The 21,836-nt window shown below is 41.2% G+C and overlaps 1 protein-coding gene across 4 annotated transcripts in view; it reads right to left on the reverse strand.

The window, feature by feature from the left end:
- The window catches only part of KEL (Kell metallo-endopeptidase (Kell blood group)), a 59,697-nt gene that overhangs the window by 24,629 nt on the left and 13,232 nt on the right, over nt 1–21,836 (reverse strand). For all 4 annotated transcript variants that reach the window (XM_042454431.1, XM_042454432.1, XM_042454430.1 and 1 more), the window contains exons 3-8: nt 16,357–16,489; nt 13,376–13,579; nt 8,328–8,452; nt 6,546–6,692; nt 4,993–5,058; nt 1,792–1,980 (exon numbers count right to left, since the gene is read on the reverse strand). In XM_042454431.1, coding sequence (XP_042310365.1) covers nt 1,792–1,980; nt 4,993–5,058; nt 6,546–6,692; nt 8,328–8,452; nt 13,376–13,579; nt 16,357–16,489 — 864 coding nt within the window. The remainder of the gene's footprint in view (nt 1–1,791; nt 1,981–4,992; nt 5,059–6,545; nt 6,693–8,327; nt 8,453–13,375; nt 13,580–16,356; nt 16,490–21,836) is intronic.

Consider the following 21,836-nt stretch of genomic DNA (forward strand, 5'->3'; position numbering starts at 1 on the left):
AATTTATGGTGACCCTATTCTTAATCAAAACAACTGTTCCAAAATTAGGGGATGGAGGGGGGGGCAGTATAGTTAAACTATTAGGCCAGATTTGTAGCCCTGAAATCTTCTGTTTAAAGTAAAGTTGTTAGACGTTATAGGAAGCATGGAATACATAACTTTAGTTATTCATTTTTCATGTCTTCCTGCACAAGTGAAAATTGTGTCATATGTGCAGAAGGGTTCCATATCCAGAATCACACATTTGTTTGTTTGCTTGTTTGTTAATTGGATTTACATCCCACTTTTCTCCCATAATGGGATTCAAGGCAGCTCCACATTAGGGGAATGTTTTGAATATGGCTAGAATGGTGGCTTTAAAAAAAGTCTGGTTATTATTATTATTTTCCAATATTCTTATTGGAACAACAATAACTTTTTGAATTTAGACATTTTAACTTTCATAGTTTATTGGCAGTTGTTCATTGTTAGACAAGTATCCAGTGTCAGTTTTTCTTTTTACTCAAGAAATACCATTCAGAAAGAAATCAATTAACCTAAGACCAGGTAAAACAATTTACTTTAAAAGAGCACTTTTTGAAGAACAATTATTATTTAAGTGGCCATAACATCTGAACTGCATTTTGATGTTTGATTTTCTAATTTAGTCCTATATTGGTGTTGCCCAACATATTAATGCAAAAACAAAAACTGCAAAATAGTGAATTATGTGCCTGGCCATTACAGGCAAAAAAAAAATGTTACAATTTTCCAGCTTGTCAGTGCAAAAAAGAACTATTATATATGCTCATGTATAAGTCTAGAAATTTTAATCAAAAAGGTGATAAAAAAAAACCTGGGTCAACTTTAACTCTTATCAAAAAAGGAACAATTGCCTTCTCTGAGTAGAGTGATAAAAGGCAAGAGCTTAGTCCATCCAGGGAGGCACTAAAAGAAGTACTGACCTCCTCTACACTCTTTGCCACAGCTCAGCTTCTGGACTTTCTTTCTAGCAGGAAAATGGTGCTGGTAGTTTCCTCCTTATCCATCCACCCTTAAGGGTGAGCACAAACATTTATGCCTGCTGGAATTTTGTAAGTTCTTTGGCATCATTTCCTTGGTCTCATCCTTTACATTCTTTCTTACATGCCCCTAAGTTTTACCCTCGACTTTTCTATGGGTCATATCGAAATCCACAATGTTGACCCTGAAACTTGCCCTTTACTAATACATGAGGTCAATTTATAGTGGAGTTTATACGGTAGTTTCTAAAGTAGGATCCCATACAGACAGGCCAAAATAAAGCTGCTTTGGGTCACTTTGGAGGTGTGCTGTTTAAATGGAGGTATGCTGTTTAAATGCTGCATGAGTCCTAAGAGGCCAGAGGCTGCGCCAAAGCCACACTCCAGTCCTAAGGACTGGAGTGCGGCTTTGCCACAGCTTCTGGCCTCTTAAGATGCATGTGTCATTTAAACAGCATACCTCCAAAGTGACCTGAAGCAGCTTTAATTTGACCTGTCTGTAAGGGCCCTAACTCATTATGATGACATGTTCCTTCCAAGTTCTGTTCTGTAATATATTTTTCAGAAGAACCAATTAGAACACAGATTTTAGCCTGATGTTTGAGGAAAAACATCCAGGGTCCAAAAGGAGTTTAGTAATGAAGGTGCAGGAAGAAACATCCTAGGAAAGTGGTGTGAGTTCTTTCCTCTTCATATTGAAGAGCCACTTTCATCAGATCTCCATGTACACTGGATTTTGTCATTGCAGGTTTTTCTCTCCACAGTTACTTTTCTGGAGACCTATACACACCTGCAGCTCTTTGATTGTGGTGAAGTAAAAGAGCATCATTTTTTCCCGTCGTTTTTTCAGCGGGGTAACTGTCTTCTGGAGGTTAGAGATAAAGGAAAATGCCAAGGAAATATAGGTGGAAGTAATCTCTCTATTGCCTCCCATAAGTAGTCCTAGTTTCATGAGGTATGAGTAGTATGAGCGTAGAACCTGTAAAACAAAACCCACTTTGAATTTGTTCTGAGCTATAATTTACATCAGACAAAAGCATATATTTTAAAAAGGCATTCCACAGCCCTCTCTGTCCATTTCTTTGTCCACCCATATGTACTTGCTCAACATTTGCCTCAAAGTTCAACAATAGTTAAGGTCTAGCACTTTTCCACATAAAGTAGGCTCCTTCAACTATGTTCATTTAAATCAGTGCAAGCATTTGGAGCATAATGGTCTTTAAACAGGATTCTGACACTGGAACCTTTGAATCTTCCTTTCTGTACAATTGTGATAACTTGTCCTAGGGTAAGCTGTTCTGTCTTTGCCTGCATTTAAGTACTATCACAGCAGATGGCCACAAGCTACAAAAGGATGGCATTTCGGTAATGGTCTGGTGATACACAGGGACAATGTATTTCCATCCAAACTGATAAAGCTGCTATCTTTGGCTTGCTTTGTCACTATGAACTATTGTTGGTTTTCCTGATTCTTCCAGATTAGAAGCCCAGAAAAACAAGATCAGTTTGCATATCACTTGATTTCATAGAAAAGAATCATACATTTGGAAGAGACCACAAGGGCTATCCATTCCAACTCCATTCTGCCATGCAGGAATACACCATCAAAGCACTCCCTGGCCTGTTACAGATGACCATCCATCCTCTGTTTAAAAACTTCCACACTTTGTGATAGCATATTCCACTGTCTAACAGTGCTCACTGTTGGGAGGTTTTTCCTAATGTTGAGGGGGAACCACTGTTCCTGTAGTTTGAATTCATTGCTCCAGGAGGCTTAGGGAGCTGGGTATGTTTAGCCTGGAGAAGAGAAGGTGAAGAGGTGATATGACAGCCCTGTTTAAATATTTGAAGAGATGTCATATTGAGTATGGATCACACTTCTTTTCTGCAGCTCCAGAGAATAGAGCTGCAGAAAACAAGCTTGTTCCATCCTCCACATGACATCCCTTCAAATATTTAAACAGGGTTATGATATGACCTCTTAATCTTATATTCTCCAGACTAAACATACCTAGCTCCCTAAATTGCTCCTCATAGGGCATGGTTTCTAGACCTTCCACCCATTTAGTCAGCTTCCTCTGGACATTTCAGCTTCACATAATCCTTTTCAAATTGTGCTGCCCAGAACTGGACACAGTATTCCAGGTGAGGCTTGATCAAAGCAGGATAGAGTGGCACTATTACTTCCTTTAATCTAGACATTGTGCTTCTCCCTGACCATTTGGGCTGGGGAGGAGATTTTGCTGGCCTCTCATTGTAGAGACCAGCATTTTAAAAGAAAACAGCATGCTCTGTTGGCTGTTGGGCGGGGTTTAGCCTGGTTGAGGCTTCGCTGCCCAAACTCTTCTCACTTGGCTTCAAACACTGGCCCACCCTCCCGCCTCGACATCAGTGTGAAAATTAATTCTGGTTGCCTCGGGGCCGGGTAGGAATTTTCTCCCCTTTCCAGGGGTTTTTCGCCTACTCCACACTGTTGGTTGAGGACTTTGACAATTGACATGGGTGTGGTCATAAATAGGTTCCACACATAGGCGGGGGGAGACAGACGTTTCGGTGAACACCTCGGCACCCTCCTAAAGGATGAAGCTAGGTCTCTGGAAATCACGTTTAGGTCTTGCGAGTAAACGTGAAGGGAAAGAGACTTGCCTTGGGGCTGTCTTGAGATATAAACCCTCACTTAAGTCTGGCGAGTTAAGTGGGGGAGTCTTGGTTTGGCCTTCTGGATTCGGGCCAGCCGGGGAGCAACCCAAAGTATGGATTGCCCTTGGGGTCTAGGTGTTTTCGCCCTTTGGAAGCTGGGGAATTGGCCTTGGAGCAGACCATCCGCCAGCTTTTCCTACACAAGGTTCTCCCCTCCTGGTTTTTTGCAGTTCTCGAAGATATAAGTTTAAATATGTTGATTTAAATAAAATTGCCCATTTTATAACCCAGTTCTCTGTGTCTGGTCTCATTATTAATGAGTCGGTCAGCAGTACCTCTATTGATGCATCCTAAAATCGCATTACCAATGACACTGTTGACTCATTTCAACCTGTGGTGTACTAGGACTCCTAGATCCCTTTCACATGGACTGTTATCAAGCCAGGTGTCCTCCATCCTATATGAGTACATTGCATTTTTTTTTCTGCCCAAGTGTAGTATCTTACATTTCTCCCTGTTGGGATGCATTTTGTTCGCTTTGGCTCAGTTTTGTAATCAATAGATTACAAAACTGAGCCAAAGCAAACAAAATGAATCCCAACAGAGAGAAATGTAAGATACTACAGTTTTGAATTCTGATCCTGTCCTCTGGCGTAGAAACTACTCTTTCTAATTTGGTGTTATCTGAAAATTTAATAGGCATGCCCTCTATTCCTTCATTCATGTTATTGATAAAGATGTTGAATAGCACTAGGTACAGGACAGAACCTTGTGGCACCCCACTAGTCACTTCTCCACAGGATGAGGATGACCCTTTGGGTTTGGTTGGTTAACCAATTACAAATCCACCTAAAAGTTGCATTATCTAGCCTGCCTTTCACTAGCTTGTTTGCAAGAATATCATGGGGGACCTTGTCGAAGGCCTTACTTAAATCAAGTTATGCTATATCCACAGCAATTTTTAATTATTTATATTACAGTGTGCCTGCGTTATACGCGGGTGCGCTACACACAGCTTTGAGCATATGTGCTCAAGCCGCGTGGGAGCACATGGGGTGCATGGGGCGCGCCCCCATGGCACGCGTGGCCACACCACCAAATGCACGGGCCCCCTTCAAGGGAAGGGGGGCCAAAGCAGGGGGGAATTCCCCTTTGGGGGGGGGGGGGGGTTCCGAAATGGATCCCCAGCGTAAGGCAAGGGTCCACTGTATAAACTTGCTCCAGACAAATAGCCAATAGTTCCTCAGATCCATACAATGCCAACCATGGATTACAGGCTGGCTGGGGTGGAAACACCTTACTGACAAACAATAAATCAACTGACTAGTTTATATACATCTTCATAACCTACCTGGGAATATTTCGTTGTTTTCTTAAAGTCAGTTTCTGGCGGCAACTCAAACTCTGGGTGATCAATCTGAGAAGGAAAACAGAAGGATGAAACATTAGAAGCAAAATGAGAGCAGAAACTGGAAGAAAGAATTTGTATATAGTGCAGAAACAGTGCTACAGCTTAAGCAGACAGGGAGGAGGAGGAGGTGGAGGAGGAGAGGGCCAGCCCGCCGCTGCAGCCGCTGCCACCGCTGAACCCTGCAAAAGCAACCAGGTAGGCAGGGAGACCAGCCAGTGGAGGGAGGCAGGAAGAAAGGGAGGGAAGGAGGACGAGGACAGGGCTGCTGCTGGGCCTCCGCTCCTTCCCAAGGTAGGAAGGGATGGCTGCTTGTCTTCCTCAATGGGAATGACAAGCGTGCCAAGGAAAACCCCCAATTCCAAACAGGCCACCTTTTCATAGTGTGAATGGGGGAGCTTTTGGAATCAGGGAATGCGGGTCATGCCACCAGTGGGAATGAGGCCGAAGTCAGCTTGAAGGCAGGTGACAGCAACAACAATCCCCCTGCAGGTCTTATCTCATCCCTTTTGACCTGTCCTAGAAAATTAGACACCCCCCACTTGTGCTTTTCTTTTCTCTTCATCGAATCTTCACACTATGATTGCATCTCTCTCTCTCTCCCAATACAAATACCAATACCAATCTCTTTCTTATTGTCACCTCTTGGAATCTTAGCTCAATGTCAGAGCCTTCTAGAAGCCTACTCTGCTGCCACCTCCAGCCTCTCCTCCAGCCTTCACAGTCACTTCATTATTGACTGGGGAAGGACTGCTTGACTCCTAAGTGTCCAGCATAGGACTTCAAAGCCAAAAAATGTTTCAGATCAGTCTTTATTTATATCACTTCTATTCTTTGTATCTATTTAATTTTATTGTGCCTGCCCAGTCCTTCTTCTTCCTTTTTTCTCAACCTGGTCGCCTGTGTCCATACTCTAGCCTCCTTTGGACAGAAACTTTGATTGACTCTGTCTGCTGCAGGACTGTTCCTCCTATGCTTTGTTTATGCAGTCCTCAGGCTCTGCTCTGGGAGGTGTGTGAACACATAGAGACTCATACACAGTGAGGGATTTGCCTCACTGCTCTTTCCTGACTTTGATCTCAGTAACTTGTACAATTGGCCACATATGAGTAAGCACTGGCACAGAATCTTGGACTGGGTGGCCCATTTCTCTGATCCTCTATAAAGCATGCATCTTAGCTATGTTATGATAAAGCTCCTGTTTTTCTTTCTTTCTTTCTTTCTTTCTTTCTTTCTTTCTTTCTTTTTGACACAACAAACAATACTGCATTTTTATGAGCTTATTCTGTTATCCAAACCTTGCCTCTTGAGATTCCTCTGTGTGGTTTTGCATGTTTGTATGCCTTTATGTCACTTGCTGACTTATGCCTACCCCATGAATTGTATAGAACTTTCTTAGGTAAGGAATACTCAGAAATTGTCTGCCATTGTATCCTACCTGGATAATTTTCACGCTGGGATCAGAAAAGCTGGGACCAACAGAAGTGGCGTCCTACCTGGATAATATTCATGGTTGGTTCAGAAGCACTGGGACCCACATAGGCTTTAAAGAAAGGGAATGTATTGTATTTTCCCATGAGTAACTGAAGTGTCTGGTTAAAATCAGTTTCATTCCAGGAGCCTGTGATGTTCCAGCCACCAACCTGAGCAAGGACAAAATGAGAAAGACCTGACTGGCTGAGAACATGACCAGTGCAGTAGTAAAGCAGCTGGATTTTCAGCTGGAAGTAGCCACTTTAGATCTTCCAGTAGGTGTGAACTCAGTCAGGGCTAAACCTGAATGAGAACAAAGGTGTCAATGGGAACTCAATCATTTTTTAAAAAATAACAATAGTAGTAGGCACTTGAGATTTAACTCTTTATAGTACTGAAATAGTTGTTAAAATTTGCTATGGAAAACTACAGGACTGGGTCAGAATTTTTGGGTCACAGTATTAAAATACATTAGTGTGCTTGTGCAACATCTGCCCTGTTCTGAATCCACCCCACGGACAGCATCACATTCCCTGGAGATTACTGCACTTAACTAATAATCTGATTGCTCCCCAACAGGATACAGTTGGGTTGCGGGTTGCTACTGGCTATTATCAGACATAAAGTGCTGCAGCTGGGCAATTGCAACCTGGCTGCATCCCAAGTCCCAGGCGCGCTTCAGAGGCCACGTTTCCAAAATGGCAAGCTTCCATTTTGGAAAAGAGGCTTCTGAAGTGCACCTGGGACCCAGGATGCACCTGGGTTGCAATCGCCTGGTGGCCGCGGTGACTAATTGTATCTGATAATACCTGGTAGCAACCTGCAACCCGACTGTATCACATTGGAGAGCAGTCAGTAAATGTGATAATTTCCCCTGTCTTTACCATTACATTCAGTTTGTGAAAGAAAATTATTATTTTGCACCTCTTTCCATATATGTATGTAGGTACATATATATGTATTTAATATCCTGCCTTTTTCCCAAAGTGGGACTCAAGGCAAGATCTAACTCCCCACCTGCAAACTAGCAGGGAAAATCCACACGTGAAAACTATTTCAACATATAGGTCCCAATCTTCACCTTGGGACTTGTCCTCATGGAGACTGAATTAAGACTGTATGAAGGGGGACTGTGATATACATTTATGTGGTAGATAACCATTAAAAATAGAAGGCAATTGTATATGTGCATATTTCCATTTTGTTGAATATCATGTACATCTCAAGTATGTGTTTACATTTATATGCCTTTACATTTACATTTCAGTTTTCTGTTAATGTCTCTGCATATAGGAAGTCAGGGAATGTTGGGAGTTATGGGAGGCAAGAATGTTTTTAAGAGACATTATTAGTTATAGGAAAAGTGGTTTTGATTATAAATGATATAGCTGCATCATTATAAAAAGCATTTCACAGATTAACACAAACCTTGCCCCCAAATGACATATCTCAGTCTCCAACAATATTACAATTTAAATTTCAGTCAAAGGGGAGATCTCAACAGTAGAAGGTAGGGAGATGGAATGGGGAGAGATATGGGTAATAGACATACAGATACATACTTTCAGACATGGCAAGAAATACGAGCAGAAAGTTGAGGTAGGACATGTCCTATGGAACATTAATGTTTTATGGACACAGCCTACCACAATGGAACAGCTCAACAGAGAACTGAGACTTGTTGCTGTTGGTTATGATTTAAAGCACCTTGTCTTCTCATTTCCATTCTTACTGCTGCCAGGAAGAGGTCTAGATGAAATAAAGCATGTCTTGGCACACACACGTAGAGTACACTGAGTGCTCACCTCATTTATAAGTTCCTTCAAAGGCTGAGCACCTTGAGCTTCAATCTGTTCTGTATTCATGCAAGATGTGTAAAACCGTACAGCTTTCTCATTTGCTGAGCTGTTAACACCAAGCTGTGGCTCCTCTAAGAAAGAGAAGGCAAGAAAATACAAAATGATTGAAAGACTGCAAAACTATCCACATCACAGAACAAGATAACTTGGAGGTGGCAAAAGACAAAATGCATAGTGAAATAGCAACAGTACAAAGCTTGTTACAGGTTTAGCTGTTTCAAACTTATCAAGAGGCAGAAGTAATACTAGACTGAGGGTCTGATCCAGCCCTATGTTGCACACAGCTTGTGTCCCCAAACAGAAATATTCAGAAAGTACCAGGTGAGCATCAAAATGTGAATTGGCCTGGTATTTAACTCTAGAAAATATTTCCAAGATGTATAAAGGAACTTTTAACCTATGTTGGAAATGCTGGGGGGGGGGGAGGAACTTTTTAATCACATGTGGTGGACTTATGAAAAAGAAAAAGGTGGAAATGGCTACAGATATAAAAAGTGATAGAAGGTATAGTAAACCTTTAAATACAACTGAGGGCTGAATTTTTTTTGGGGGGGGGGGGTGGCTTGGAATTTGGAAGAACAAATGGAAAAGAAGAATGGAAAGATCCCACAATGCATGGTGACAACAGCTAGATTCTGGTATGTACAACATTGGAAGGACTTGGTTGTTCCCTCCCATGAAGAATGGCTTATAAAGTTTAATGATTTTTCAAGAAGGATAAATTAATTGAAGTTATAAAAGGAGGAACTATAGAGTCTTTTATACAAAAATGGAGATTAGTGATCAATTACTAGAAGAAGAAATAGAGAGAGACATTTAGTTTAGGGTTTGCAGAATAGTAGCCTGCAATCTTAAGGAGTGTGTCATTTATGACTAATCAATATTATTATTAGAAATTTGGTTAAATTTATTTTTACATATCTTTTTAATTTCTTGAAGATATTAGGGAAGTAGAGTTAACAGTTAGTTTGATACCACTAAATGGCAAGTTGGAAGCCAACTGTATTCCCCTGTCCTTAGTGTAGTAGTAATAACGTGTAGTTTTTGCATATGTGGTAGAAGCAGGCAAAGATTTTTGTTGCTGTTGTTATGTTTGTTGTATTTGTAGTGCTATATGTGTGTTTTATATTAATGGAATATCTGTTTTGAATATATATATCCACAGGTCTTCCTGATTGGATCGGATCATGTTTCAGAGATCTGCATTCCTTAGAAACTCTACCTACAGTAACAGGGAGATGACTGTATACTTGCTATCATAAAAACAAAAACGAATGTCTGATTCTCATATTAATTATTGATTTGATAAAGGATACCTATCATTTTTGCATTGGTGAATCTATCTTTAGACTACAGGGTGGCCAGATGTCCCCCTTTTACAAGAAATGCCCTCCATTTTAACCTTCTGTTCAGGAGGAATTCCAGAATGTTCTCCGTTTTGAACATTACTAAGAAGCCTGAATTTACATTTCTATAAGTGTTCTTAGCTTTTATTTGGTCATGCCCTACATTTTTCTTGAATGTCCAACATTTTGTGGTGCCTTGCCCTCCTTGGCGGTTAGGACATCTGGTCACCTACTAACAATCATCTCAGAGGCCCACTGAAACTGAAAAATCTGGCATGATAATAACTTTTACTGTATTGCACTTGTGGAGATGACTCTCTTAACACTGTATGCTAATATGATGGCTTAGAAAAGTTGTGTTGCTGGAGACCATTGCCGGGTCTGAAAGGGTCAGCATATTCCAGGAACAGCTTGGAGTGTTCTGAATCCAGAGTTGTCCCAATGTCCCCCTGTTATCTGGGGCACTCTGTTGTGATACTAGATGGCTATTCACATGCATATCCCACTGTTCCATTTGATATGGCTGCAGCCACAGCAAGTTACTCAATCTGAGGTTAGAACGAGGTGTCTAGCATTGATCACATGGCTGTGCAGTTCATTTGACCTCCGAGCACAGTGGCAGCCATGCCACATGACATAGCAGGATGAATTGTAAATAGCCGCCCAATGTTGCAATGAAGGGATTCAGAACTTTCAGAAAGATCCGGAGCAAATAATTACATTAAAAAACTTTTCTAAGAAGGGTATATGGCTGGTTCAGTGCTGAACTGGCCAGACATCATCTGGACTATTTGCACTAGAACCAGAGACTGATCCTTGTGTCATGCAGACTCCCCGCCAAAAGGAGAGAGGGCATTTTATTTGCCCCATGTGGACAACTGCCATAACTGCTTGCAGTTCTTTTTCTGTCAGGGAAGGGAATCAGTTTTGTTGGACTAAGATCTAAAACAAGTATTGCCAAGAGGTGAGAAGAGGTCCCTAGATGTAGATAAACTAAGGAATGGCAGGAGACGCAGAGCCAAAGAGACTGAAGGGAGGTTGCAGAGTAGATTATGGTCAGCGTAACCAGATATCATAATCACAAAAGAGGACAAAGCACCCCAAATTGTAGGACATTCAAGGAAAATGTATTACCAGATGAAAGCTAAAGACACTAATATCAACATACATTCATTTCATATGGTTTATTTACAGCTATATTATACATACTGCATCTTATTACTTACTCAGCCATATTTTTCTGATGAGCTTATCTTCCCTAAAATGCCTTGTCAGCTTGAAATATGCTTGTAGAACTCTAAGCAAGACAAATACTCAAAGCTGTATTTTACTAGCAACAAACCCTTGACTGGATCTTCATTTAAATTATTCCTTTCATTTAACCATTGGACTGAAATTAAGGGGGGGGGACCTTTCAACATTTGCATTGTGTCTGCAAGCAGCCCACTGCCTAAGATATTTGCTATCCTTTTCCCCGCTGAGAAACAAACGCACCCCGAGCTGTGGGTGCGAGTTTTGTCTGCTCCACCTAGGAAAAAAGAACTATAGAAAGATCCATCCTATTTTCCTATTTGCAGTGAGGATAGGCTGCCAAGTAGACAAATTTCTTGACTCAACATGCTTCTTAGACATGTTTAAAACTGAAGACATTTTGAAATTCTTCTTGAAGAGTGGGTTGAACTGTAGGATGTGTCCTGGAAAAGGACAACATCTGGTTACCCTCGCTATGGTCAGAGAACAAAGATGAGGGACAGTCTTGCATCATAATACAGAGAAGCAGAAGGGTATTTGTGAAGCTGGTCAGCAGCAAGATGGCTGAAAGAAGAAGGTGAAAATGGCCATCTTAAAAACAGGACTGTGAGGAAATAATAGGCTGCAGATACATGGAATTAAAAAGTGGATCACGTTGTAAGTAGATCTGGGGCAGACTAATATCCGCAAGCCAGAGGCAAGAAGGGATTAATGTTTCTGGCAAGAAGAAAATGGGAAAGCAAGAGGAAATGCCAGGAGAGCATAGGACAGCTGGTCCTAGAATCCAGATCTTGACAGGGGGAATTCTGCCAGTAGTGGATTATACTGTCACTGAAGCAATGTGACTTGTTTAAGCCAAAAGATTAGTGAGGAGCAAGAGGATTCAACAGCCATTACTGTTAGGGCTGGATTTCAAATGGAGATTAGCACTAACTAGCCAGTTCTTTCACCGCAGGGTTCTGCCCATCTTTATTTTATTTAGGGTTGGGCTGAAGATTTGTCCTAGCTACATTTTCTAGGCTTCAGTACAGTAAACACACTCCTGAAGACTGGAATAAGAGCAAATGTTTGGGAGGTGCAATAAACACTCAGATGGTGGGATGTTGAGTTGCAACTGACATTGTGGACATGGATTTTCTTTCTTTTTTGTAATGTGCAAAACACATGGGTATGTTTATGGGACCAGAAAGTACAGTTGTCAAAGACTGAAGATCTAACTTCAGCTGATCCTGGAAATGGTGCTATATGATGAAGGGACTACTCTATCTGGAATCATTACTGGGGCACTGGAGGCTATATTTTCAAAGCACCAGCAGCTAAGATCCACTGTGTCACAACATGACTTTTTAAAAGTATAAAACGAAGAGATATTTGTCTTTGGATGCCTCATAAATGGTACCAGCCTCTCCACCTGAGCATACAATGATTTTCACCAGCCCCCTGAAGCTCAGCAATATTTTTTCTTCCAACTTTGCAAGAGATCAATATTCCAACAAATGGAAGAAGCAAAGGGAGAGATGCTGCCCAACTGCAATTTATTTTATGTATACAGCCACCAACATGCTTGACTCTCTGCAGAACAACACGATCAACAAAAAGTTTCTAAACAGGAAACTTACAGTGTAACTTTTGCTAACAGGGGGAGGGAGCAGGTGGTAAGGAATAAGAATAAGAAAGGATAAAAAAGAACTGAAAGGTGAATATGTAGTTATAGAGCTAGAATAGCACAGTGGTTTGAGAATTGGAGTATGAATCTGGAGACCAGGGTACAAATCTCTGCTCAGTCATGGAGGCAACTCTCAGTCTCAGATGAAGGCGTTGGCAAAAACTCCTCTGAACAACCTTTGCCAAGATAACCCTGTGATAGGCTTACCTTAGGGTCGTCTTAAGTCAAAAATGACTTGAAGGCACACAAAAACAACAACAACCTGTGTGACTTGCCCAAAGTTATCCAGCGGGTTTCATGGCCAAGCTAGAAATCGAACCTGGAATCCAGAATTGTAGTCCAACATGCAAACCACTACACCATGCTGACTCTCAAAAGTTACATACATTTCAAAAATTTCACCTTTGAAGATCTATTTAGAGGTCTGATTTACCACATCAAAACGTAATGAATTAAATTCTGAAATAGGCTTAAAATGGTTCTGGTGCAGGTTTAGCCCTTTAAACTCTGCATGTATACAAAACATGAAGTTTTGGACAGGATGGTGCCAATGGGTACATCAGCTCTGGTGACAGATGATGATGCCATCAAGATAGATAGATAGATAGATAGATAGATAGATAGATAATAACCCTACTGCAATCTTTCTTTGTTTTTCTTACCAAATGTCAGAAGGAAAGACCTGCAAGGGATTCTGGTGATAGAAGTAGCCATTTGTTTCACCTCCCTACCTAAGAGCCTCTTCATGATGAGCTGGTTTTCTTCCAATAGTACATCAAAGACATTCACCAGTGGCGTGTTCTTCCCCCATGTGGAGTTGGCATCCCAGTTGCCACAGGTGTAATTGAAGAAATCCTCACAAGGATCCACAACATCATTCTGGGCCCTCAGGAACCTCGCCAAGAGCAGAAGGCAAGTTGTTGTATTGCAGGTTTCTGGAAAAATGTTAAAAGAGTGATGAACAATAAAGAGACACTACTTGTAATTAGACAAAAGGAATGCTACACTGGGACTTATTTTGAAGATCTATTCTTGTTTGTGGCATGGGTTAATTCCTCCTGTTGCCCAGGTAAGATACGGAAATGTGTGACTTCAGTAGATAATTTTTAGATTGGATCTATGGTTGTTTCTCCCAGGTCCATTTACAAGCAGAGAACACAAAAGCCTACCAAATGATAGTTTTGGAGACATGTATTTGTCCAATTTGCTTTGTACTTTGTTTTAGTTTGTTATAAAGCATCTTGGTTCCTGAGCCATAGCTATTTAAAAGGAAAAACAGGCTATTTAATTAATTAACTGATTAATTATGTTGGTGAATATGGATAGGTTAGACCAGGCTGTGGTCTGAGAGGTCTCCTTTAGATAATGATTAGTGGGATAGTCAGTTAAAATTGCAGATGACCAAGCTTAGTGAGCTCTTACCCCTTGGTAACTACTAATTGAACATGCAAATAAGCTCTTGCGGAGCTATCTGAAGCCAGAAAGTCTCCCAGATGTAGCTGTTACTGAATGGTCTGCACTATCCCTGTAGAATTTTCTACTTGATGAATGTATTTATACATTTTAAATCCAAGACTGGCCAAACTCTGTGCCCTTTTTTGGTCTTGATGAAGAAAACTGAGTATACTCTGGAAAAAAGAATGTCCAGGGAGGAACCAATTCTGTCTATATGAAGAATATGGCCTGTAGTACTAGCTGATTTTTGAAGGAACTTTTATGCAGGAAAATGCAGAAAGCAAAGGTTTTGAAGACGGCAGAATTCTACTGAACTCTGCTTTTATTGTTCTCATCACCATAGATCTATGGAAGATTGCCCAGATGCAGAGATAGTTGTGGTAGTTCCTCCTATCTGAAATACAATATTCAGAAATTGTTTCTACTGTTGCTCTGGGGCTTGCCCACAGAGGGTGGTTTGCTGGACTGGGTTCTTGGTTTTTTAAAGCAAAAATGTGTTCTTAACTAGATGGGTTTAAGTTCTTTGAGCAAGAGAATTCGGGCCAGAATTTTGCCATTTTTCATCTGCCATTTTCTTCTTTTCTTCTTTTAAAGTCAACACTGATGACCCAAAAGAGATACATCTGAACAGCTGAACAACAAAGCCATCTTCTTCTTCTTCTTTTGTTGTGATGATGATGTCCATGAGTGCATCCTCATCAAAATCAAGACTCCCTCCAAATGGGACAGTAGATGGAAAGGACCTGGATTTTATATAAGGAGCTTATTACTTGGTTTATTAAACCAGGTTAGCTCCATCTGGTTTAAAATTTAGTGGGGACTTTTGCATTGATGTAGCATTGAGATCCTGGTTGTTCAAATGTCTCTCTTTTGTAGTATCTTCCTGTTCACTTGTGTCTGAGTATTCTCCTTCCTCTCTATTAGCCAGACAGCTAGTGTGGCATAGTGGTTTGAGGGTTGGGACTACAACTCTGGAGATCAGGGTCTGATTCCCTTCTCAGATATGGAAGCCCACTGGGTGACCTTGGGTAAGTCACATGCTCTCAGCTTCAAAGGAAGACAATGGCAAACCTCCTCTGAACAAACCTTGACATGAAAACCTCATTATAGGATTGCCATAAGTGAGAAATAACATGAAGACACACAGCATCAACAATTTTGGGGTGGGCTGTCAAACCCCTAGGACTCTGGGAGCAGGGTTCCAAACCCCACCCAGCCATGGAAACCCTCTAAGTGACATTGGGCAAGCCATATTTACTTTGCCTTCTTAGAGGAAGACAATGGCAAACCTCTTCTCAATACATCTAGCCAAGAAAGTCCTCTCATAGAATCATGATATGTCAGTTTTGATCTCAAGGCACATAACAACATCACATTCATTTAATGCCTTGCCTCACCTGAGCAGCAGAGGGAATTAACCTATTCCTGAATGTTTCATTTTTCTGCTGATTTAGAAATAAAATGGAACATTTATTTTTTAAAAATAATTTTTTTAAAAAGATGCTAAACCACAGCACTAAGGTAGAAATCTTAGTTTTGTTGAATAATTGGCTATCTTAAAACACATGGACATGTGTAGAATTCTATGAAAATTCTGGTGTTAGAAACAATTATTTCTTTAAAGCAGATATGAACCATAAAGAATTTCAATACAGTAAGTCTAGCCAAGAAGTAATCTTTTGGAATAGTTGCTATTACAGAGTACAATCAGCCCTTCACATTTGTGGCTTTGAGTTTTCTGGATTTGATTGTTCACAGATTTGATTAATATGTTCTCCCTAGGAATCCCTAGGTTTTTCAGTACAATGGCCAATGCCTTCCAGAAGTCACGCTGGAGGACCTGGAGATTCCTAGGCATTTGTACACCCTCTAGCACAATTCTATGGCCAATGTCTGATTCATATTGAACACAGAGTTGCACTGGAGGACCCAGAGAGTCCTAGACACATGTTCTTGCAGGTAACATATATTGTAGTTTTTTATTTGGGGCTTTCCCACTCTCATAGGGACTCAATGCTCCTAACCACAGTGAATGTGGAGGGCCCACTGTATTATATATTTTAATTGGTATAGAGATGAGAAAGTGAACCCTCTGGGCAGAGAATACACCCCATTTATATGATGTGTGTGGAGAAACAGGAAGGGTGTGCATCCATATACCTGTGTGTGAAAATGAGGGGAGGAAAGCTGTGGTCCCACCCACTGCTTGTACATGGCTCAAACAGAGGTAAGTCAGAAAGAAAGAATGTTCTTGCACCTAGGTTGCATGTAATGGTAGTGAAGACAATGAGTAGCACAAGGCCCAGGACAACACTGAACAGCAGAACACAAAGGAGCACGATTTTTCCTCTATGGCTTCTTTTTACAACTCCTCCTGAGTCCTCAGAGGCCTGGAATTAAAGAACACAGAGCTGCACATCAGAGCTTTATGAAATCAAAGACCTCCCTTGACATATATGTGACCTTTCTTCAGACTTGAAAAAAACCACTTGCCCAGCCAGCAGTAGAGTGCCACAACCTGAGGACTAGTGCACTTGCTGCTTTGAAAGGAAAGGCAGAATAGAGCACACCTGCAGAGCGTCCCATTGCAAGGAGAGGCTGGAGATATTTCCTAGCAAGGCATCAGATCTTGTCTGATCTTGGAAACTAAGCAGAGTCGGCCCTGGTTCATACTTGGATAGGAAACCACCAATGAATACTGGGTGCTGTAGGCTATACTTCAGAGCAGGGTTTTCAATCTTTTTGATTCATGGAGCCCTTTTTAGAATCAGTTTCTATGGTGGAACCCCTAAGAGGCCTTCCCTACCTCTTACAGGTTAGTGGTGTTTAGGAGTAGTGTTACATTTTCCTGGAGTAGCCATGGAGCACCTGGAAGTGTACGCAGAGTCCAAAGAGCTCCTCGGAGAACAGATTGGGAACCGCTGCTTCAGAGGAAGGATATACCTCTGAGTATTTCTTGCCTAACAAAACCCTATGAAATTCATGGGGTCACCCTAAGTTGGCAGGCAGCTTGGTGCAGTGGTCTGAGTGCTGGACTACAACTCTGGAGACCAGGGTTCAATTCCCAGCTTGGCCATGAAACCCACTGGGTGACCTTGAGCAAGTTGCATGATCTCAGCCTCAGGTAAAGGCAATGGCAAACTTCCTCTGAACAAATCTTGTCAAGAAAACCCCATGATGGGTTCACCTTAGGGTTGCCATAAGTCATAAACTACTTGAAGGCTCACAACAACAACACGTCATGTAGAAACTCTTCATGGAAGCTATCGTCTAGAAAATCACTCTCCACGTGTGAAGGGCAATGGAACTGGCACTGGAGGTGGTGAGGTTAGCTTGCTTTCTGTCCACCATACATATTCAGAACACCTAAAAAGGGCTGAGCTAGTTCATCCATCCATGTGGATCTCTTCATGAATGAGGCTTTGAACAACACCACTAATATGTTGAGGAGGCACCATGCCAAAAGCTCCCAGACAGGAGTTGTATGACAGTCTTCGGAACTTGGTCAACCTCATCTGGGATCATTTCACATTCAACTGAGAGACAGATGTTCAGAGCAGAGACACAATTACTTCCACTAATGACCATTATCTGTAACAAATTACCTTGGCTGGGGAGGGAAAAACTAAGGGGCAACATTGCTGGGTTTATTTAAAAAAATGCAAGGATGGGAGGAGGCAGTACTTATGCAACAAGCAAAGTTCTTCGCCATTACTCTTCTTGGGGAGGTCACTGCTTTTTCTTCCTCTTTCAAAGAACCTGGAGAATTTTCTCTACTTTTTACAATTTTGTAAACAAAAATTCCTCTGCCAGGAAAAAAGACAGGACCTTGCTGGTTTCTTCCAGTACAAGCCCACACACTCAAGCGTTGGCAAGATTTGTTCGGAGGGAATTGCTTTTGCCTTCCTCTGAGGCTGAGAGAGTGTGACTTGCACAAGGTCACCCAGTGGGTTTCCATGGGCTGTGTGGGGATTTGATAGTCTCAGTCTGGACTGTTTTACAAATCTGTTATCAAGCTTATGTGAACTTATGTGAGATATCTTCCACCCCTGTCCTTTTTGAAGAATGTGGAGGAAAACAAATCTGAAACAAATAATTGAATTATTTCCCCATTATTTTCATACAAGTACAGTCAGCCTGCCTTATCTATGATTTTTTTTTCATTCATGGATTTAACCATCCATAGCTTGAAAATATTTTTTTAAAATATATAAATTCCAATAAGCAAACCTTGATTTTGCTATTTTATATAAAGAAAACCATTTTACTATACCATTTTATATAATGGGTATTAAGCATCCATGGATTTTTGCATCCATGGGGGTCCTGGAACCAAACTCCAGTAGATACCAAGGGCCCGCTGAATATTATTTTTCATGGCTGGCATTTGCATTGAAAACATTTCTTATTTGAATTATTTGTTTTATATTCAGGAAATTATGCAGAGTGAAAGCAGATTTTTAAAGCTTGGTATTTATTTAAAATTTCAGTGTCTGTGTGATTTTATGCCAAAGGTATAAAGCACATGGGGGTAACCTGTAAGCCCCAGTTTGGGGGTTTTGGAGATTTTGATGAACTCAGCTGCTATTTGTTCTGGGTCTGGAGTCAGTCTAAGGAACAGGCATGTAATATAGAACTACAGTCCACAGTTTGCACTGATGTCCCATCCAAGAGTGAAGGGACATAAAGGTTTCTCTTTTTCCTTTGAATCTGGAATTCAGGACAAGTATTATGGGAGCCAGCATGGTGTAGTGGTTTGAGTGTTGGACGACAACTCGGGAGGCCAAGGTTTGATTCCCAGTTCAGCCATGAAACCCAGTGGTTGACCTTGGGCAGGTCGGTCACATGTTCACCCAGGGAGGCAATGGCAAAACCCCTCTGAAACAATCTTGCCAAGAAAACCCCTTGATAGGTTCACCTTGGGGTGATAGGTTCACCTTGAAGTCAGAGATGATTGAAGGCACACAGCACACACAGTACTTACACTGACCCATGAATAGTTGAGCCAGATTTTTGGGTCAACTTTTTTTTTACTAAAATGTCTGGACTTATACAGTGATTATATACAGTCGCCCTCCATATCATGGATTCCACATTTTTATTTTATTTTATTTTTTGGCAGAGTCATAGTCCAGCACTCAAGCCACTACACCACATGGCCAATGCAAGCCTATCACGAGTTTTGCTTGGCAAGATTTGTTCAGAGGTAGTTTTTCTTTTACCTCTTTGAGGCTGAGAGAGTGTGATTGCTAAAGCCACTCAGTGGGTTTCCATGTCCAAGCAGGGATTCTACCCTTGTCTTCAGAGTCCAGTGCTCAAACCGCCCTTACATATCCATGGGTCATATCAAAATCCATATTTTTGCCCTGAATCGGCCCTTGACTTATACATAAGGTTGACTTATAGTTGTGTAAATATGGTAAATGGATGAATGGAGGGGTAGATGATAAATAAATAATCTCACCCCAAAAAGGATTAAGGTAGCAATCCAATGCCAATTTTCAGCATAGTTTAGTGGTTTGATGTTGGACTGCGACTCTGGAGACCAGGGTTCGAATTGCTGCTCGCACTAAAACCCACTGGATGACCCTGGACAAGTCACAATCCTGAGCCCCAGGGGATGGTGATGATAAACTATCTGAAGAAATGTACCAAGAAACCCCATAATAGGTTCCCCTAGGATCATTGTAGGTCAAAAACTACTTGAAGGCACACAACAACAAACAACAGGTGCATTGAAGACAGAGGGACTAACCTTCTCCTACTTCCCCCCACTCAAGGGGGCTGGCTCGGTGAAAACACATTAACCACAAATCCCCAGTTATACCGATTAAACCTCACCTAATCTCCACCCTAACCCTGCTCACCAAAAGTCAATTTGAATGAAATGTCTTATACCTTCTGGAATCACACAGACATAGGCTTGGCAAGACTTCAGGGGAAAAGAATTCCAGAGATGAAGAGACATTTTTTTCTTCTCTCCCCCCTCCCCAAAAAAATCCTGTGTTTCAAACAATACTGCCCCCTAAAGTATGAAAAGTGCACTTAAAAAAGTGTGCAATTAATACAGTTGTATTAATTGACACTTTATTGCACACCGGGATTCATAATCAGGCTTGTGTAATAAGTAATGATAGACCTTGCTTTTCATGTAGGAAAATATGTATCACTTGGAACTAATCTTTACACTGTATATTCCCCCCAACAAGTTTGATTGCAAAACACATTTAAAGCAGCTATAAGGAAAACTCTGTAGCCCATATGTGATCATTTTGCATTTGACAGCTTTCATTTGCTGGGGACATAATAACTGCAACTATCAGAAAGTTGGAGAGCACTGAAATCAGTCCCTTTTATTGAATAGCACACTTTACACTTCTGGCAGTTTTGCCTTTCCTCCCACACAGAAGAAAATATGGATGCTGGTTATTCTGTACGTTTAATCTCACAAACCAAGATCAGTGCTTGAGCTCTCTGCCACCTCTAATCACACTCATTTGGAAAGCCCCTTGTCCTCTGAAGCATATTCCTTTATTTGCTATATAACTGCTTGCTCTGCCCTGTGCCCAAGGTTATATTTAAAAATTTCAGAATATTTAATATCATTTGGAGTGGATTGGTGGACTAATAGTGCTGCAGTGGTCTGAGTGTTGGACTATGACTCTGGAGAACAGGGTCGATTCCCACTCGGCCATGAAACCCACTGGGCAAGTGACCTTGGCCAAGTCACACACTCCAGCCTCAGGGGAAGGCAATTGCAAACCCTGAACAAGTCTTGTCAAAAAACCCCAAGATGGTTTGCCTGAGGGTTGCCAAAACAGAAATTACTTGAAGGCACACAGAACAAGCAACAATCAAATAGCAATATTAACTACAGTATTCCAATAATCTGTTACTGGGGTTAGAGCAGGTGAGTGTGGGATGGATGGATGGATGGATGGATGGATGCACAATGTGTATTTTAGCCATGTATATGCAAGTACACGTGCGGATCCAAAATCATTTTACATCCCCATGATATAAAAACTTCAAGGATTCAGTACTACAGGCTAGACCTGAAACTCTCAATGCTTCCCAGACTTTGGTCCTCCAGGTGTTTTGGACTTCAATTCCCAAGCCCCAGGCAGTTTGGCCAACAGTCAGGAATTTGGGAGCTGAAGTCTAAAACATCTGGAGAGCCAGAGTTTGGGAATCACTGTATCTATTGTGTGCGCGTGCACACTATCATTTTTACGTTGCCTTCACATCTCCTGAAGCAAACAGGTACAACATTCAATGTAAAACTAGTGCCCCAAAACAAGTAAACAGGAACAAAGTGTAAAACTTATGCAACATCAACTAACTAGAAAACCTTTTAGGATTTTAAAACAAAACAGATAAGTAAATATAATCATCTTCCTTACAATCTCATATATGTATGGTTGCGTTTGACTTTAAGTCATTTCCAAATTAGGTGACCCTAATTTGTGTTTTCAGAAGAATGCCATTGCTTCTGAGGCTGAGAGAATGTGACTTGCCCAGGTCACCCAGTGGGTTCCATGGCTGAGCTAGTCTCTAGAGTCATAGCCCAACACCAACACTACACTACACTTTACTCTGAAATAAATTCCATCAAGTTCAGGGGAACTTCCAACAGGATCAAATGAGGTAGGATTAAATTCTTAATGGTCTTAATCAAAATGTAGCAAATCACAGAAAACAGAAAACATTGGTATTCCATCACTCTGTCTTAATGAA

This window comes from Sceloporus undulatus, chromosome 2 (assembly GCF_019175285.1).
Source record: "Sceloporus undulatus isolate JIND9_A2432 ecotype Alabama chromosome 2, SceUnd_v1.1, whole genome shotgun sequence".
Lineage (NCBI taxonomy): Eukaryota > Metazoa > Chordata > Lepidosauria > Squamata > Phrynosomatidae > Sceloporus > Sceloporus undulatus.